Here is an 18,039-nt window from a genome sequence, read left to right on the forward strand (position 1 = left end):
ATTTTTATAAGTTCTATACCAGACAGAATTTGGAGCTGTGTTTGTGTAGTACAGTTGAATAAACACTGAGTTTCATTATGATCATCTTTTGGCATGTGTTGGCATGGGCATGCAAGCATGTTTGGAGTCCTCAGTTGCTTCTCACTTCATTTTTTGAGTCAGGGTCTCTTGCTGAAGCTGGAGCTTCAGTTCTGACTGTTCAAGCTAACTAGCCTGTTTCAGGGACCTTGTGTTTCTATGTTTTCCAGTGGCAGCCACTACTCTTACCGTGTGTGTGTGTGTGTGTGTGTGTGTGTGTGTGTGTGTGTGTGTGTGTGTGTTGTGTCTGTCTTGTCTCCCCCTTCCTCTCCCCTCTTCTTTCCTCTTTTCCTCTCTCTGTTCTCCCTCTCCTGTCTCTTTGTTGTTTGAAACAGGGTTTCTCTGTAGCCTAAACTGAGAGATCAACCTACCTCTGACTCCCAGGTGCTGGCATAAAGGTGTGTGTGCAGCAGCACCCCAGGCTTCGTACCCAGCTTTTGTGTGGACTTTGGGGATCTGAGCTCCAGTTATGCCTGGATACTATATGTACTCAGCTGCTCAAGCCCTCAATGATAGACAAGTTTTGTTTTAACCAGAAAATATTTTAAAATATGGTCATGTGCTATGTCACTGTTTGTCATTTCATCCAGCACACGTATGAAGTAGGCTCTTGGCCTCATGGTTATGAAGTATAAATGTGTCAGCACTTCATATTAGTGTTTACATGAGTTCATTAACTACCCTAACCAAAACTTAACTAAGCATATGATGAAGTTACTGTTTTATTTAGGATAGAACTTAGGAAATTATTCTACACCAGCACTCTATACTCAGAAAGCCCCTTTAAAAAAGTCTCCCGAGGAGGAGACCCTGGATTCTTTGTCAGAAGTTTATAATGTCTGTCAGTTGTTGTATTGTTTATTGTCTAATGTTGTATCTGAGTTCATGTGGATGCTGACAGCTTTGCCTAAGCTGGGTGTCCGCAGCCCTAGACTCCTCTTGTCCTTAGTTCTACCAAATTCTTGTGTTCCTTTGTCCCCACACTTAGCGTAGCTATAATGGAGCACATGTGTACGTTCTAGCACTGGGTAAAACTAGAAACCTTTTGAATTGTTCTGATAGGTTGACTATATCCAACTTGAACTGCTTTTTCTTTAACTTTTGATCTCTTGTATATATGTAGAGACTTATCCAGGCATTTGGAATTCCTGTGCCCATGTTGTGCTGGAGTAGTAGTGGGTGAGGACACATAAATACAGGTCCTGAGGAAGTCCTGCCAGGACAGGTGATCACTCCTCCGTCAGCTGCATTCAGACAGTTAAGGAGTGTGAGGCAGTGCATGGGACTGAGGGGGCAACACTCACCTTTTCATGTGCTGTTCCCAGCACTACCCTGAAGAACGACATGTTGTGGAGCGTCATGGACGGGACACAAGTGGACCAAGGAAAGAGTGGCATGGCCCACCCTCTCAGGGGCCTAGCTACCATGACACAAGACGAATGGGTGATGGCCGGGCAGGAGCAGGCATGATAACCCAACACTCAAGGTGAGTAGCTTATCTTTTAAAAAACCCTTTTCTGTTGTCTTATAGTTGGGTAGTCCTTTTCCTAAAGATTGTTAGTTTTTGAGAAATTACATTGCAGTTAGTAAATCTCCAGGTTTGCCCAAACCTTTCCTAAGAATTGAGTCTGCAGAAGACTGAGCTGGCAGCTACTTTGTCCGATTGTTCTCTCTGTTGTAAGTTAACAATTAGCATTCTTGCAAGTGAGTCCTAGATGTAGGCCATGCACATAACCTTGTGATGTTTACCACTGAGGAGGTCAAGGAAGCTGATGGTAGGCCATTCCTTTTCACACTAGTCCAGCTAGGCACACTCAACCCACGCCTATTTGAGGTTGAGGAGCAAGCTTGATCTTTCTCCTCTTACTCTGTGGTGTCAGTGGTGTCTCTGCAGCCTCACTGTCCTGTCCTTTGTTTTACACCCTTGTTTTAGAGGAGAGACTGCTTTTCTACCCTGTTGTTTACTCTTGTTGTACCTGCATAACAGTGCCATCTGCTTTGGTGGTCGAAAGGGCACCAGTGACTTGTTCTGTGTAAGGTTTTTGGTTCTGGGGCTCCTTACAGTTTGTTCTGTTTCACTCTGTTGCTGTTTTCCTCATTCTGAAGCAGTCTTTTGGCTACTTGGTCTTAGAATGTGTAGGCTGAACTGCCTTCAAATCAGGATTCTCTTGCCTTACAGGTACTACCCCACCAAGGCAGAACATAACCCACCCCACCTCTTTCTTTCTGTTCCTCCCCCTCTTTTCCTTTTTTCTTTTCTTTTACTCACCCTTCTTCCTTCCCTCCTCCTTCCTCCCTCTTCCTCTTTCTCTCTTCCCTTCCTTCCTTTAGATTTTCAGGACAGGGTTTCACTACATATCCCTGGCTGTCCTGTCACTGTAGACTAGGCTAGCCTCGAACTCAAGAGATCTGTCCTAAGTGCTGGGACTAAAGGTGTCTGCCACCATGCCCGGCATTCAGCCTTCTGGTTTTTTTTCTCTTCTTGACCGACCCTCCTCTCCTGCTCCTTCAAGCACACGAGCTTCATACATCACCCTTCATTGCCATCTTCTCCTAACGCCTGTTAGTTCCAGGACGCAGGCAAACTTGTTTCTCTTCAGCTTAGTTTTTTTTTTTTTCTTTTTTTGCTTCAAGCTTCTCTTACCTCTCAGTGCTACCATCCTCAAAACCCTGACAGGGGAAACATGGCCCTCTTGGTCTGTCTTTGTTCATCCAGCATGTTTCCCATGATACCGCATCCTCTGTATCCAGTCATGGCTGGTGTTCCCAGAGAACTTGTGAGATTCACACCATGTTCAGACGTGGTGTCGGACACACATTTTGTTGTATCATTTATTTGCTTCAAAACCACAGTGGCTTCTGTAGGTCACAACTTAACCCAGAGTTCTCGGCTGGCTTTATTGGAAGCACTTGACTGTTCATCAGGAGAGTTTGGAGTGGTTTTTCCTGTCACTGTCTGGCATCTGCAGTGCTGCCTTCAGTATAAAGATACTGCAGATAGTATTGAGTGACGCAGGTATCAGTTCAGGAAGCTCTAGTGTGTACCCCCATCTCCTTAATGCTCCCAATTAAAGCAGACTAGAGAGTCCCGCCCGCAGGACTGAAGGAGGAACTTGAGTTTAAAGTTTGCTTCACCTTCGTAATTACATCCTGTTGAAAAAAGGCTTAAGAGGAGGTAGGAAACCTTGAAGAGGCTGTGGGTTTACACTTTGCACAAGTCACTGTTGCTGATCCAGGGTGGATATGGAAGAGGCCTGCCTGGGTGTAGTCTTGTTGTATGCACAGCATTGACTTCTGAAGACGGGGGAATTGAGATGCCCGCATATGTGTGGTTGGACAAGAGACTTCCAAGACCAGTGGTGGCACACGCCTTTAGCCTCAGCTCAAGGCCAGCCTGGTCTACGGTGTGAAGTTCAGGACAGCCAGGGCTACACAGAGAAACCAAATCTTGAAAAACAAAACAAGATATGCTTCCGGGTCTCAGTTTCTCCCTTGGTAGAAAGGGGTTAGCAATGGCACGCACCCTACAGGACTCGGGTCTGGCTGCAGGTGAGTAAAGCAGTAAAGCCTGTGTGCTGCTGAGTTGGCAGAGGCTGTGAAAGCATCTCTTGTGTGTGTGTGTGTTCTGACCTTTGTTTCCCTTTTAAACCCCCTTGTAGCACGGCATCCCCAGTTAACAGGCTTGTACAGATGAGTGGCAACTCCATCCCAAGAGGAAGCAGCTCCGGGTTTAAGCCGTTTAAGAGTGGACCTCCACGGCGATTTTAACGCAAGCTTCCTGCTGTGGCTTCAAGATAATTTATTGAGATCTCCTATAAACGTTCCCTGACTGCTCACTAGGAGGGCCTCTGACTGCTTGAGAGTTCTAGCTGACTGTTGTTTTTCTTTTTAAAATTTAACACGATTTCTTTTCTCAGTTTTAGAGAAGATGTTTAACTAGTTCTGTTGAAACTTCATAGTTTTGTGTATCATTCAACTTTTTCTCGCAGCACTGAGACCCATTTGAAAGGACTGGCACCGAGGCTGTTGTGTGGGCATGAGTGGTTTGCAGCTGGATGGTAGCGGTTTCCTGTGCAGCATAGCCCTGTGGTGTCACCAGTGTTTGCTGCCTCCATTTGAAGGCTATTTGAGCTTCAAATGCCTGCTGTCTAATTTTTAGAGATTAAGATTGTTCCTTGCAGTTCGGAGTATTATGTAACCTATTTTTGCAGAAGGTACTGTTACATTAAGTGCATCTGTGTATCCTGGTTAAAAAGAAATGTAATCTTTTTGGAAATAAACCTTCATATTCTGTATAGTTGCTAAAGTGTTGAGAACTTTTTAATTGTAAACCGAAGGTAGATTTTTCTGCATAAGTAGCAACACACTTGACCAGGTTTGCACGGTGTAAGACCATGTAGTTGAAGGAGATCTTGTCCATGTGCCTTGCGTCATGAGGGTCTAATACTGAGTTGAACAGGTAAGTGCACTTGTGGGGGATCTTCCACGTTTTGATGGATAGATCCCAACACTAGAATTTCATGAGAACATCTCCATCTTCCCCAAATAATGCTGAGGAGTGGAAGAAGCTCACAGTCTAGATAGGCAAATCAGTCAGGTTTTGTGAGATTAAAACCCACACTGAGTGTGGGGTGTGTGTGTGTGTTTTCCAGTTTCAGCTCCTGCTGTCGAGTCCCAAGCAGCAGAGTTGCTAAGAGCTGAAATGGCAGCCTGCTCCTAGGGCTTAGTCATGAGTTGATAGCACAGTGGATGTACTGGAAATTCTGAAACTCTCTGTTATGGCATCTTTAAAAGTAGGAAAGCTCTTGACAATAGATGTAGGACACCACTTATGTTACCACAGCATTTCAGAACTCTTCATAGACACCAGCCACATAACCCAGACTGTCCAGAAACTTGGTCCCAACATTGGTCTGCTCATGCCTAGTGAAGGACAGAAGGAATGGTACCCTGATGTGGAATCTTTGTAGAAGTTCTTGATTATGTCTGGATGGAGGGGCGTGTGATGTCTCAGACTCTGGGTGGTTACAAGCAGCCAAAGGTCTCTGGAGTCTGGCTCTTTTTCCTTTTTGTTTTGTTAGTTTTTTCTTTTCTTTTTTGAGACAAAGTTTCTCAGTGCAGCCTTGGCTATTCTTGAATTCATCTGTAGACCAGGTTGGCCCTGAACTCTGAGATCTGCCTGCCTCCTCCTCTGCCTCTGTGTCTGTCTAAATACTAAGATTAACGGTGTGGACTGCCAAAGCCAGCTTGGGAGCTCACTTTTAAATAGAGCTGGATCTCATAATCTGCCTTTCCTGCCCTACAGCTGTTTCCAAGCTGTGGGGTGTGTGTGTGTGTGTGTGTCTCTCTCTCTCTCTCTGTGTGTGTGTGTGTGTGTGTGTGTGTTTGTGTGTGAGTGACCAGGCCTACAACGTTGGAGAGGGTATGTATGTGTCCATGTCCAGTCCTAAGCTGTGTGTGTGAATGTATGTTCATATCAACCCCTGTTTTTTACTTTCTGACACTTGAGAGTGGCAAACAGAACCCTCAGTATTCCTTGCCTAGCTGGCTGTAGCCTGGGTTACACTCCTGTTGGTGGTTAGAACGCTTTTAGACTTTGGTGTTCATAAGCAGCCAAGGGCACAGTTGGTGGCCTGCATAGTCCTCACCTGTGCATCTCAGAGGATCTTGGCTTGTTAATGTTTCTCTGACTAGTTTCTTAAACTAGTTAGTCTCCTGTCAGGCAGAGTTACTCAGCCTACCTAACTGCTATTAAAGTTAGTTTTGAAGAGCTGGGGAGATGGCTCAGTGGTAAGAGTAGTTCCCCTAAAAGCACACGGATCTTAAGTTCAAATTCCTAACACCCACATAAAAAGACAAGCCATGGGGCTGGAGAGGTGGCTCAGTGGTTAAGAGGTTAACTGTTCCAGAGGTCCTGAGTTCAATTCCCAGCAACCTCATGGTGGCTCATAGCCATTTATAATAGGATCTGATGCTTTCTTCTGGCACACAGATGTATATACAGATAGAACACTCATATTTAAAAATAAAATCTTAAAGACGGGCCATGATCATGTTCTGACTCCGGTGCTGGGGTTAGAGTGCTGGCTAGTCAGTCTAAGTGAGACTGTGCTTCAGCTTTGGTGAGAACCCTTGTTCGTATCCAGGCAACGAGGCTGGACTAATAGCCAATACCTGAAGTCTTGACATAGGCATGCACAATTGTGCCATCTGTGCACCATGCACTTAGGCTATTTATAGCTCCAGATACGCTTGCTCACACCTGTAAACCCAGCGCTCTGGAAGCCCTCTTGACTTCAGGGCCAGCCAAGGCTACCTGATGAGATCCTGCTGCAAAAAATAAAGGTGGAAAGTTGTTAGGGAAGACATGGAATGTCAATCTTGGGTCTACATACACATAAACACACACACTGCTGCATCTACACGTGTGAACATGCAAATACAGATGTTATAAAATCCGTATTTAGAGAGTGGGATGTGTGTGGTCCCAGCCTGGGTTACATAGACCATTAATAAAAAAAGGTTACAGGTCTTTGAATGGCTGGATACATCTAGTTGCTAGTAGTCTTGCCTAATGTGGAAGAGTACCTTTGTTCAGTTCTCAGCATAAATAAATTAGCTTTGAGTGTTGCTAGTCTTTTCTTACTCTGAAGAGCCCAACAGTGTCCAAATACTGTTGGTTTTTTTTTTTTTTTTTTTTCCTCTTATGTTGCCATGATCACAGCCTTTTCTTGTTTCGAAAACTTGTGAAAACCACATGGGATTATTTAGGAGTGAGTAGCTGTGAAGACGTACGTCTCTAATTCGAGTCAGAGTGGAATTGGTTCTGTACAAGGAGATGGGCTCTTCCCTGCCTAAAGAGAGTGTGGCGCTGTCCAAATGCTGCATTGCAGCATTGAGTTTCTGATGGTCTCAAACCAACAAAAGGCTTGTAGTTATTCAAGAAAATCAGTGTGAGCAAGATGCTAAACTCATAAACTTCACATGCAAGTGAAAATACAAGGCTTAGGAACTGCATAGAAAGCACTTGGGTTGTGCTTGCGTATCTTGTTAGTCACCTGACACCTCCCTCCATTCCTAGTTGCAGCAGTTACATTGAAACCTTCCTGGAAAATGGTTACTCCCCAACCCCTACCCCAGTTCTTCATAAAGTACAATGTTCATCCTCTTGTCTGCAGATGAATCTTTTCTGCTGCGCCCTACAAACACTTGTATTTTCAGCTCTTCAAAGTTGACATATTCAAGCCAGGCACAGTAGTGCACACCTGTAATTTTAGCAACAAAGGAGCTAAGGTTCAGTTTTAAGGCTAGCCTTGGCTAAGAGTCCTACTATAATTTTTTTTTTTTTTTAAATCTGGATGTGATGGCATAAGCCTATAATCTTAGCATTCAGGTGGCAATACAGAAAGATGAGTTCAAAACCAGTCTGGAATACATTTAAAAACCAAAAACTGTCTAAAAGGAAACAGCTGAGTGTGGTGGTGTACACTTGTAATCCCAGCACTTTGGAGGCCACCCTGGGCTTCAGAGTCAGTTCTGGTCCAGCCAGTCCTACACAGACTTGGACTCAGAATATACATTATGTATTAAACACAGCACGGGTATTAGCTGGGTGGTGGTGGCACAAGCTTTTGATTCCAAGGTTCAATTCCCCAGCACCCACATGGCAACAAAAAGGATCTGATGCCCTCTTCTGCCTTATGTGGGCACTGTACAATGTGGTACTCAGACATACATGTATTCAAAATACTCATACATATAAATAATACAAACATCCTTTTAAAATGTAAAATGTTCTTCTCTGTGAACATGCCCTTTCTCTGTTTCCCCCCTCCCTGAGGCCAGTGACCTTGCCAGAGAGCAGCTTCCCAATAAACCTGCATTTAACATAAAACATTTAAAATATGTATATTTGCATGTATCTCTATGTGTACATGAAAATTGATCTTTAGGAACGGTACTTACAGGTAGTCGTGAACTGCCTGAGGTGGGTGGGTACTGGGAACCAAAATCTGTTGCTCTGCAAGAGCAGATACATGCCCCTCACTGCTAAGCTGTCTCTAGCGCTATGCCCTTCACATTCCAAAGTTTACGTCACAAGCAAAACCCTAAGATTTCACACTGATCCTGTGGTAAGCCTTTCACAAGTGTAAACCCAGGGGCTGCCTTAACTCTCTGATGCTAATGCTGCTTCCTCTTTTAACCCTGTCCTTTTATGAGATATTAACATTCGCACACACATGCACACAAACATGCACACACATCCAGTGGTCATGGAATGACAAAGGGAAAGTAACAGAAGTTCAAGGTTTTAGTGTGAGTCTTGCACTAAAATTTGTTTTCTGATGTCAGATAGGTATTTTGTACATGTGCACATAGAGGCTAGAAGTCAGCCTCAGGTGTCCTCAGGAGCAATACACCTTGTTTTTGGGGATGGGATCTCTATTGGCTTGAAGTTTAACAATTATGCTAGGCTGGCTTGTCAGTGACTCCCTGGGATTTGAGGCCTCTTCTCCATGGACACCTCATGCCTCATGTCATAATTTCTTCTCTATTGCTCTGATAAAACACTATGACCAAAGTAACATTTTTTTAAAAGTGTTTATTTGGGCTTATGGTTTCAGAGGGTGAGAGTCTGTGATGGTAGTGCAAAGCAGAGAGTTCACAAGTAGGCAGAGAGACACTGGGAATTGCACAAGTCTTTTGAAACCTTAAGACCTCCTCACCCCCAAGGACACAGCTTCTTTAAAAAGGCCACTCGTCATCCTTCCTAGCTCTTTTACCAACTGGGGACCAAATATTCAAATATGTGCCTTTGTGAGGCACTCTTATTCAAACCGCTTTGCCCTACTTTTTTTAAAAAAAATGGATTTTGGAGAGGGAGCTCAGGTCCTACTGCTTTCTCCTCAACTACATGTTTTTGTTGTTGCTTTTGGTTTTTTGAGACTGTTTCTTTGTGTAATTGCCTTGTCTGTCCTGTAACTAGCTAAGACCAGGATGTCCTTGAACGCACAGAGATCTGCCTGCCTCTATCTCCCAGGTGCTAGGACACCACCATCCCCAGCTTCAATTAGAATTTTTTAAGTTGCAGGTTTTAATTGTTTTTTTTTTTTTTTGCTAACGTATAAAAGCATTAGAAATTATTTTAAAATGGAATTTACAGATGATCAGGCACAACTACCAACAAATTTAAATGGCTGCAGCACTTCTGCCACTATCACTGAAAATCTTTGACCTTCTCTGTTTTTTTAGATCTAATTTTAATTCTGTGCATTCATGAGTGTCTGTGTGTGGATAATGTCCACAAGAGCTCAGTCTCCCTGGAGCTGGAGTTACTCAATGCATGCTCCTAACTACTGAGCCATTTCCCCAGCCCTTTAAGTCCTTCCCTGGTTGTCCCAAAGCTCATTCTCCAGATCAGCATTTTATTTTCCTTTCAAGTTTCATGTAACTAGAATTGTACAGAAACATCCTTAAGCTCAATGCAGAGTTTGCATGTGGGCTGTGCTGATGTGTCAGGTTTTTTCTATGTAGGTTTCTATTTGAACATACCGCAATTTCCTGTGCTTCACTTATTAATGGAAACTTAGGTTGCTTGCTGTGTGAGGAGAAAACGTTTTGAATATTTGTGTAAAAGTCTCTGAGCACATTTTAATTTCTCTTGGGTAAGTAGGCTTGGAATCGACAGGTGCTGCACACTAGTGTAGATTTAACATTGCAGAGGACTGCTAGGGAATTCTAAAGTTTGTACTGTCTTTGCAGCTTGTGTCTGAGCTGCCTAGATTCAAACCCGCCAGTACTCCTGGTGTTGGCTGTTCCATGAGTGTAGCATGCTATCTCGTTGTGGATTCCATTTAACTTTTTTTTTTTTTAAAGATTTATTCATGTATTTCATGTGTGTGAATACGCTGTTGCTGTTTTCAGACACACCAGAAGAGGGCATTAGATCCCATTACAGACGGTTTTGAGCCCCCATGTGGTTGCTGGGAATTGAACTCAGCATTGGACCTCTGGAAGAGCAGTCAGTGCTCTTAACCACTGAGCCATCTCTCCAGCTCCCCCTTTTTTAACTCTTAACCATATCACTACCCACCAGGTTGCTTCACCGAGCTACAGAGCTGGGGGAGGGGGCAATTATTGGGGTGAGGTTTGCCAGTGTTCAGGATTTTCCACTGGACCAATTTGAATAATTTCATTGTAGATATAACTGTCTCAAGTCATCTGGCTTCTGTTCTGCCCCTGATAATTAAGTATTCATGCAGTAGCCTGACATTTGAGACTAAGTAGGAGTGTGGTTGAAGTTTGAACTTAGTCACTTAGTGAGGGAAACTGGCCTCTGGTTCTAAAGAACAAAACAAGATTTGTTTGAAGCGTGAGGCAATGCATCACTCCATATCCTAGGCTGGCCCTGGGCTCTCATCAGTCCATGTGCCTCTGCCCTGAGTGCTGGGATTACAGGTGTGGACCACCATTCGTGGCCACAATAAACGTTTTTAAAGGCCGCATCATACTTGCCCATTCATATTTAATAATTTGAGCCACACCATACACTGCTCTTTATCACTTCTCAAATTTAGATAGCTAAGTGGGTAGAGGCACTAGCTGGGCAGCCTGGAGCCCAGAGTGGAAGGAAGGAACGATCCCTTCCAGCTCTGCCTGACTGGCTGCAGTGAGAGCTAGTGAGATGGTGACTTTTCTTCACCGCAGCTTAGAGTTTAACTGTCCCTTGTGTCAAACACTGATCTTAATGAGTCTCCCTGCCATACAGGCTGCAGCTTTGGGTGATGAATTGACACACACAGAGAATGTTCAGCTAAATATCAAAGTTTATTGAAATAAAATATAATCTATAATAAAAAATACTACGGTGTTATTCACTGGTTACAGTTTTAAGTATATTAACAAAAACATCCAACGTTTTAATCCAATGATGACACTATACTTGTGTTACAACGAATTTGAGATTACACACTGAATAATACTGAATCATCGTGTCAGAAACATTTCATACTTCCCCACCTATACTCAGTGTCTTTTCAGTAGTTTCCAAAAGTGAAACTTGGAATTTAAGACATAATTTTTAGAGGTGCTCTTAGCATAGTTAACATTTAAAAGTTTATTTCACAGAAATCAGCTGTGCCCTGCGAGGGGTAGGTGCATTTAGGTCTTTTTCCCTGTTCTGCTGCTGCTGTGTCATCCGCCACTACCCATCGTTCCCCACCTGCATCTAAAGCTAAAGAATGAATTCCCAGGAGTAGAAAGGATGCTTAAACAGACAAGGAATGTGAGTAGAGGTGCTCAGTCCCCACAGTCAATCCTGGATTTTTTGCTTACAGCTCTTCACAGACATCATTCCATAGCTCGTTGCTCTCCCAAATCCATGTTTCCACCTCATTATTCAGCCCAAGCCAAGGGCGAGAGTCAAATGTGCTGGCATTACGAGGTGAGCTGCCCACAGATCGTCCCTTCCACCATTCTACAGAGACATGTCACTCTTCTGTTGTCTGGTCTTATGTGGCGCTGTGATGACAGCTGTCATTTTATTGAGGAAAATACGTCTTGACAGAAACTACTAGGAAAGTCCTGGGAAGTGAAGAGACCGCACCCCGTCACAGTGGTTATGTCATACATTTAAGTAATGGTGGGAAAGAACAGCAACAGACATTCTGACAAACCAGACATCACTTTCAAAGGTTAAACACCAGTCTCTGTTTTAAAGCTCATTGCCTGAGTTATAGCTGCGTCCTAGGACATTTCTGTTACGGTGTTATCAGTGATTCATGATTTCTAGTGGGCACTTGAGCTTCCTGACTTTCCACAGGGATGGGAAATGACTACTGGAGCCAAAGGAGTGAGCCCCACCAAAGGGGGCTCGTGCACTCTTGACTGCCTTGCCTCTCCAGATGTACAGTCCAGGTGGACAGAACAGTTAAAAGGTGACCAGTAACAAAGTCTGTGAGCTGGGGAAATCTTTACAAGGCATGCTAGATAAAGCGGACACTGTCTGGGACAAGGGGGGCTTTTGTTCTTCACCATGGGACAAAGCTTAGATTTCTCATCTCTGCCGTGGTAGTGTGAGTAGTTAATGGGAGGGTACCGTGCTCTAAAAACACCAGCTCATTAGACAAGTCTAACTTTTGTCAGGACAAAGGACCATTGAATTTGAGGCAAGAGTTGAAGATTTTTACCCTGTTTGTTGAGTTAGCTTTCTTGAGTTCAGAAGATAGAAACTAGAATCCTACATGTAAAAAAATATATGCATATATTAATGTTAAGCTCTATTTCCTATGAGCAGTAACACCAGGATTAAGTAAAGACATGCATGAATTAAAATTTAGATTTTCAAAGTAAGTTTTCCAGCAGCCTACAAAGTTTCCTCCTGTTTTATCTTCTCTATAATTTATTCCCTTTAGGGAGCTTTTAATTTAAAGTTATTTTAAATTGTTATCTAAGAAAAGTAAACTCAATTCTTCATAATTTTTCCCTTTAACAGTTTAAAAAGTGTCAAGCATCAACAACAAAAGATGCTAACTTATCAGAGAACCGCAGACACTAAGGTTCACACATGGTCCTTTAGGGTTTCTTACTTGTTGTCTAAAGGATTTGATTTGCACAGGATCAGAGTTCATTTTTATACTAAGCCACAAATAAGTTGTCTACACTGACAGCAGAGGGAGAGCAAAGCCAGTTCCTGATACTGCTCTACACTGGAGGGACTGACCAAGGGGCTCTAAAAGCTAGATCTGTAGAGGATACTGGAAAAACAGATTTGTAAAGTGCATGTTACATGCCCAAATACTCCTGGCCTTGACTCTAGCCTACCAGATACAAAAGCATCTGGAAAATACATTTTGAAAGCCATGATGCCACATTCAAAAGACCTACACATTCTACAGCATAAAAAATGGATTTAAGTCATTATGAAAAGTCTACACATTGGAGAACAGAGAATGTGCAGTGTCTGGTGATCTCAGTCGTCCTCAGTGCTACAGCCAAGCACTAGGGGACACGGGAAGGAGCACCTGCATAGAGTAAATTGAGGCACACAATGATTGCCAAAACAAGACAGTTAGGCTTGGTTTTGGAATCAGGGTCTATTTTCTCAGCGTGGCCTTGAACTTAAGAGTCCTCCTGCCTCAGTCCCACAAACAGGATGACATGGTATTACCACACCCTGAGAAAATCAGGTTTCAAACACCTAAGGAGCCAGAATTTCACATGTCTAATTCCTTAAAATATAAATGAATGACTAATGTCTCTGCCTTATTTTGTCAAACATTAATTTTTCAATTTAAATTATATGTCTACGACAGTGTTAGGTACAAGCCTGTAAGCTTTCTGTCAAACACACACACAAACAGCTTGCTGTTTGCTTTTCCAAAGGAAGTTTCAACAAGCTGGGTATGGTGATATGTGCCTGTAATAGTGGCAGTGAGAAGCTGAGGCAGGAAGATTCTGGGTTTGAAGGTAGCCAGGGCTACAATAGTTGATTCCAAACTGGCCTGGCTCTATATAGCAAGACTATGTCTAAAAATTTAAGCAAGATTGAGGAAAGTTCTAGAAATTCTTGCCTTAATTTGCTAGGATTTTATAAATATTTGTTCACATGCCAACACAGACAGTGATCACAAGTCATACCTTTTCCTCACAGATGTGCTCTGGTCCTCAAGGTCTGAAGTGAGTTTACGATAATGGAGAACTTTTGTGCAAGTACAGAATGACTAACTCCACCTATGGTCAGCCAACATCTGACATTAACTTGCTTAGGTAACAAGATCAAGAAGCAGGAAAAAGAATTCAAAACATACTAGAGAAAAGGGAGGCAGTGAGAACACGATTCCAGACCTAAGCCTGACTTGCTCAGATCCTGGCCTGACCTTGAAACATGGAGGAAGTAAGTTACTATCCACAGTGCCTGGGCATAAGGCCAATTCCATGATTCCTGACAGTGTGCCTATGCTAGGAGTTGAACCCTGGGCTTTGTGCACTGCAGGCAAATGCTATACCACTTGGTGATACTCCTAGTGCAGGTAGGTGTGTGTGAATATTTTTAAATATTCACAACTTTTAAATCTGATAGTTTTCAGATCGCTTTGAGACCTAAACAGAAGTAATGGAAACCTATTTCAGAAACACAGGATTCTAGGTACTGATAAGCTAGTGCAGGTCACAGCACTGTTGACATACTGCAGAGGTGCACATTAACACAGACTGGTCACTAACCTTGAGAGTGCTCTGAAAGGAAGAGAACAGTGCTAGGGTCCGTATCTGCTCTCCCGCCGGCCTTCTGTTAGCCCTCCTGCTGTGCAGGCACATGAGTCAAAGGGGCCTGAAATTAGCCTAGAATCATGTTTAAATTTTAACGTCCATTAGCAATATATGTATAACAATGTCAAGTATACTAAGTACTGTAAGGGGAAAATTCCCTCAAAATACCGTTTTCAAAGTCCTGTTTACCTAAATAAGCAATGGTAGGCCTGGATATCACTTGCTACCTTGAGCAAAACCCAGGAAATAAATATGTGGCAGTTCAGAACCTTGTCAAGCCTTCAAGGACAGGAAAGCATATCTCAGAAATGTGTTTTAATAGAGTCAAACATTTAACCTCTCCCACAGTAATCAAAACAAACATCTTATCATAATAAGTTTGATATGACCAGAGTCATATCATATTGAATTCCAGGAATGTAGCCGAGCCCAACTTGGAAACCTCACAGAAGAACAGGTAGGATTAACCAACAGTGCATTGCTGATCCTCTGACAGAGCTTTCAGTGAGTTGTGTGTGTGTTTTGTTTTGTTCTTTTTCTTTTTCTTCTTCTAAAGGGAGCACAGTATTGGCAGTATTATCTTTGGAAAATATAAAATAGTAAAAAATAACTTAAATTTTATATATAGATTCTTCAAGGGCAATAATTAGATACTGTGATATAATTATGGAAAATATGTCTCAAGCATACTTTTAAAAATTACTCAAGGTTTGTTGTTTCCTAAATTAAAATGTTAGACTGTTCTGGAAAAAGCGAACTCTGAGGTTTGAGCTTTCTCCCATCAGAGCACTACCACGGTGTGTGCTGAGGTTAGCCCACCCAAAGGGCTCTGATCTCTGACACTTCCTACTCACTCTAGGTTGGAATCAAGACACTTACCAGGTATTTTACACACAAATTTTATAGCCCAGGCAGGTTCTCTGCTCAGTCCCCATGCTAGTATAGAAAACGAGAAGAAACAACAAAGGAAATCAATAGACATGTGATACAGCAGGGTAGGGAGAATAGAACATGGCCCTAAAGTTTTTTTCCTCTTAGAACAATACTTTTCATAAATAAAACTCTACTTTTTACATTTATATTTTGCCTACAGCTGGTTTGGGATCATAGAAAACATCAATGAAAATATCTTAAACTCTAGACTATTTTTTTGGTAGTCTTTTGTTGCCTCCAGACCACAAGAAATATTCTCTAACTGAATTTCACTCCGTGACGCTCCTGAATAAAATTTATTGAGGTTTAGGATAAATCACACAGCTATGTGCACTGGCAATAATCCTCAAAAATAACCGAAATGAAGTCTAAATACAAAGTATATAAAAAAGCATGTTAAGGATAGTTTTCCAAATCGTATCTAGAAATACAATATGTGCTACCTCATCACAAAGCTGAGTAAATATTCCTTCGGAATCCTATAAATGATGTAAGATGTCTTAGGTTTATTTGGTTCTCATAAGTTAAAAAATCTGATTGCTTTTACATAAATTCCTTCAGACTCCTCCTACCTATGTTTAGAATTTTATTAATATCTTTTCATTAGAGTCAAGAGATTAACTCTCCTTCAAAAATGTGCTTTTTATTGGTTTAAATAACTATGATTAATTTTCTAGCAATAAACATGATTTAAAATTTAAGGTTCAAGGTAATTCTAGAAAAAGGTAGACAGTGAACTCTGCTCTTCTCTGTCCTCATAGTAACCAGGCTGAACACGAGTGTGGTCTTCTCCTCACTCAGGTGTCACATCCTTATCAAACAGAAGCCACCATTCAGGCTCTGAAGGTGCTGAAATTCCTCAACATCTCACAGCACTACAAAGTCAGTGTCTCATCTGGATAGGTTATAAGTATTAGTGTTGTGTATTTTTTTTTTTGCTATTGGAAAATAAAAAATATATTTTCTATCTAAATTCGATCCAAGCTCCATTATCAGTTCTCAGGGTTAACAGCTAAAATGTACATTACTAAATAAAGGTAAAGCTGTTCAAGGGCTGAACCAGTTCAGTGTACGGCGAAGGGTCATTATTCTTGCTTTTCCCCTCCCCAGTATTAAACCCCGCGTTTCTCATGGATTAGAACATAATTTAACAATGTAAAGTTTCAGAAATAGTTGTGCTAATAATTACATCTTAAGAAGGATCAAACTTACTCAGTGACCTCCATCCATTGTCACACAGAACACAGTAGCTTACTAACTGATTGGAGTTGCAATGTCACTAGACACAAAATAGAAGTGATATACTCATTTGGCTACAGTGACAACACACAACAGTTCCAACTTGTAACATTAAACTCCAGCTCATAAAGAGTATATTGTGTAACTTGAAAAAGTTGATTGTAACAAAGTAACAACTTTCCCCTGGAAAACATGAGCAAAATCCATTGGGAGATCAGGCACAGACGGTAGGTACTGGGTCTTCCTTTCCGTCATCTGCATAGGTGGTTCCCACAGACACCAGCAGTCCCTACAAAATCACGCAGCTATTTTTTTCCTTTTCTTTCTCTTTGTCTTTTTCCCGAGGTTCCTTGCGTTTCCGTTCACTATTCCCAGGCTGTTTTATACTTGATGGAGAGGCTTGTGCTGGCTGACCCTGCTGTATGAGAAACACAAATGGGAAGGGGATGACTAAACTCTTCCTGAACACTGTGAACTCTAGCTAGCTAGAGCCACACAGGCAAAGGCATCCTTACAGAAACACAAGCTGTGGGGGCACAGGGGCATGGCTTCTGCTCACAGGTGTTAGGGTTAGGATAGGAGATGGCTCTGGTCCATGGCTGGCCTGTTGCCGTGGAAAGTTTGGGTATCTTAGAGAAGAGAGCCTAGCTGGTTCATATAAAGGTGAGGGAGGGACGTGGGAGGGACGTGGCAGGGCGTGTCTTCCTGCCTTGGTTCTGCTGCTGTTTCCTGATGGAAAGGATGGAAATCCTGTGCTACTAACTCCTATTTCCACCAGCCATGTCTTCCTGACCGTGATGAACTGCACCCTCTACTGTAAGTCACAACACACCTCCAAGTTGCTTCTGTCGGGTGTGAGAGAAGTAAATATACAAGATATCTCATAAAATAATTAATGTATAAATTAATTAATTATTGTATTCATTATTCCCAAAATATAATTATTTAAGTTTCTAGTTTAAATATGTTAAAATGAATTTTGGTAAACTATAATATTTCTTCAGGATTTCATCAATTACCATAATAAACAGATCTTAAACACAACAAAACAATAATCTTGAGAACTGCGAATATAAAATAGTGAGTTTTATGAACTGAACAAAATGAAAAGGCAGGAATTTTTTTATGAGTCTTAATGGAGAGGGGGAGAAGACATATGTGCACACACCTGAGTGTGTCATCTGTCACTCTCAGCCTTATTTCCTTGAGAGATGTTCTCTCAGAATCTGGAGCTAGGTTGGTGGCCATCAAGCTGCTGAAATCCTCCTGTCTGTCTGCCCACCACAGTTATAGATGTGTAGTTATACCTGGCCTTTTACGTGGACACTTGGGATTGAACTCAGGTCTTCATGTTTGCATAGCAAACATCCTTACCCGCTGAGCCATCACCCCAGCTCCTTTAATGGTGAATTCTGTACATGGTTTCATAAAATCCTAAAAGGCATCTTGTTTTCTTGTATACCTACGCCAAAGAGAAAGGTTCTGGCATGGTGTAGGTTAGCATAAAAGAAAGGGGTACTT

General features: G+C 42.2%; 2 protein-coding genes across 6 annotated transcripts in view; one reads left to right on the top strand and one right to left on the bottom strand.

The window, feature by feature from the left end:
• SLTM (SAFB like transcription modulator) overlaps positions 1-4,358 on the top strand; it is a 44,648-nt gene extending 40,290 nt beyond the window's left edge. For all 5 annotated transcript variants that reach the window (XM_080934030.1, XM_080934031.1, XM_080934032.1 and 2 more), the window contains 2 exons: positions 1,404-1,564; positions 3,738-4,358. In XM_080934030.1, coding sequence (XP_080790156.1) covers positions 1,404-1,564; positions 3,738-3,846 — 270 coding nt within the window. In that variant the 3' untranslated portion in view covers positions 3,847-4,358. The remainder of the gene's footprint in view (positions 1-1,403; positions 1,565-3,737) is intronic.
• Positions 4,359-10,896: 6,538 nt separating this feature from the next.
• The window catches only part of MINDY2 (MINDY lysine 48 deubiquitinase 2), a 54,480-nt gene continuing 47,337 nt past the window's right edge, over positions 10,897-18,039 (bottom strand). Inside the window, exon 9 of the mRNA XM_080934506.1 lies at positions 10,897-16,936. Coding sequence (XP_080790632.1) covers positions 16,808-16,936 — 129 coding nt within the window. The 3' untranslated portion in view covers positions 10,897-16,807. The remainder of the gene's footprint in view (positions 16,937-18,039) is intronic.

This window comes from Micromys minutus (genome assembly GCF_963924665.1).
Source record: "Micromys minutus genome assembly, chromosome: 21".
NCBI classification, from domain to species: Eukaryota; Metazoa; Chordata; class Mammalia; order Rodentia; family Muridae; genus Micromys; species Micromys minutus.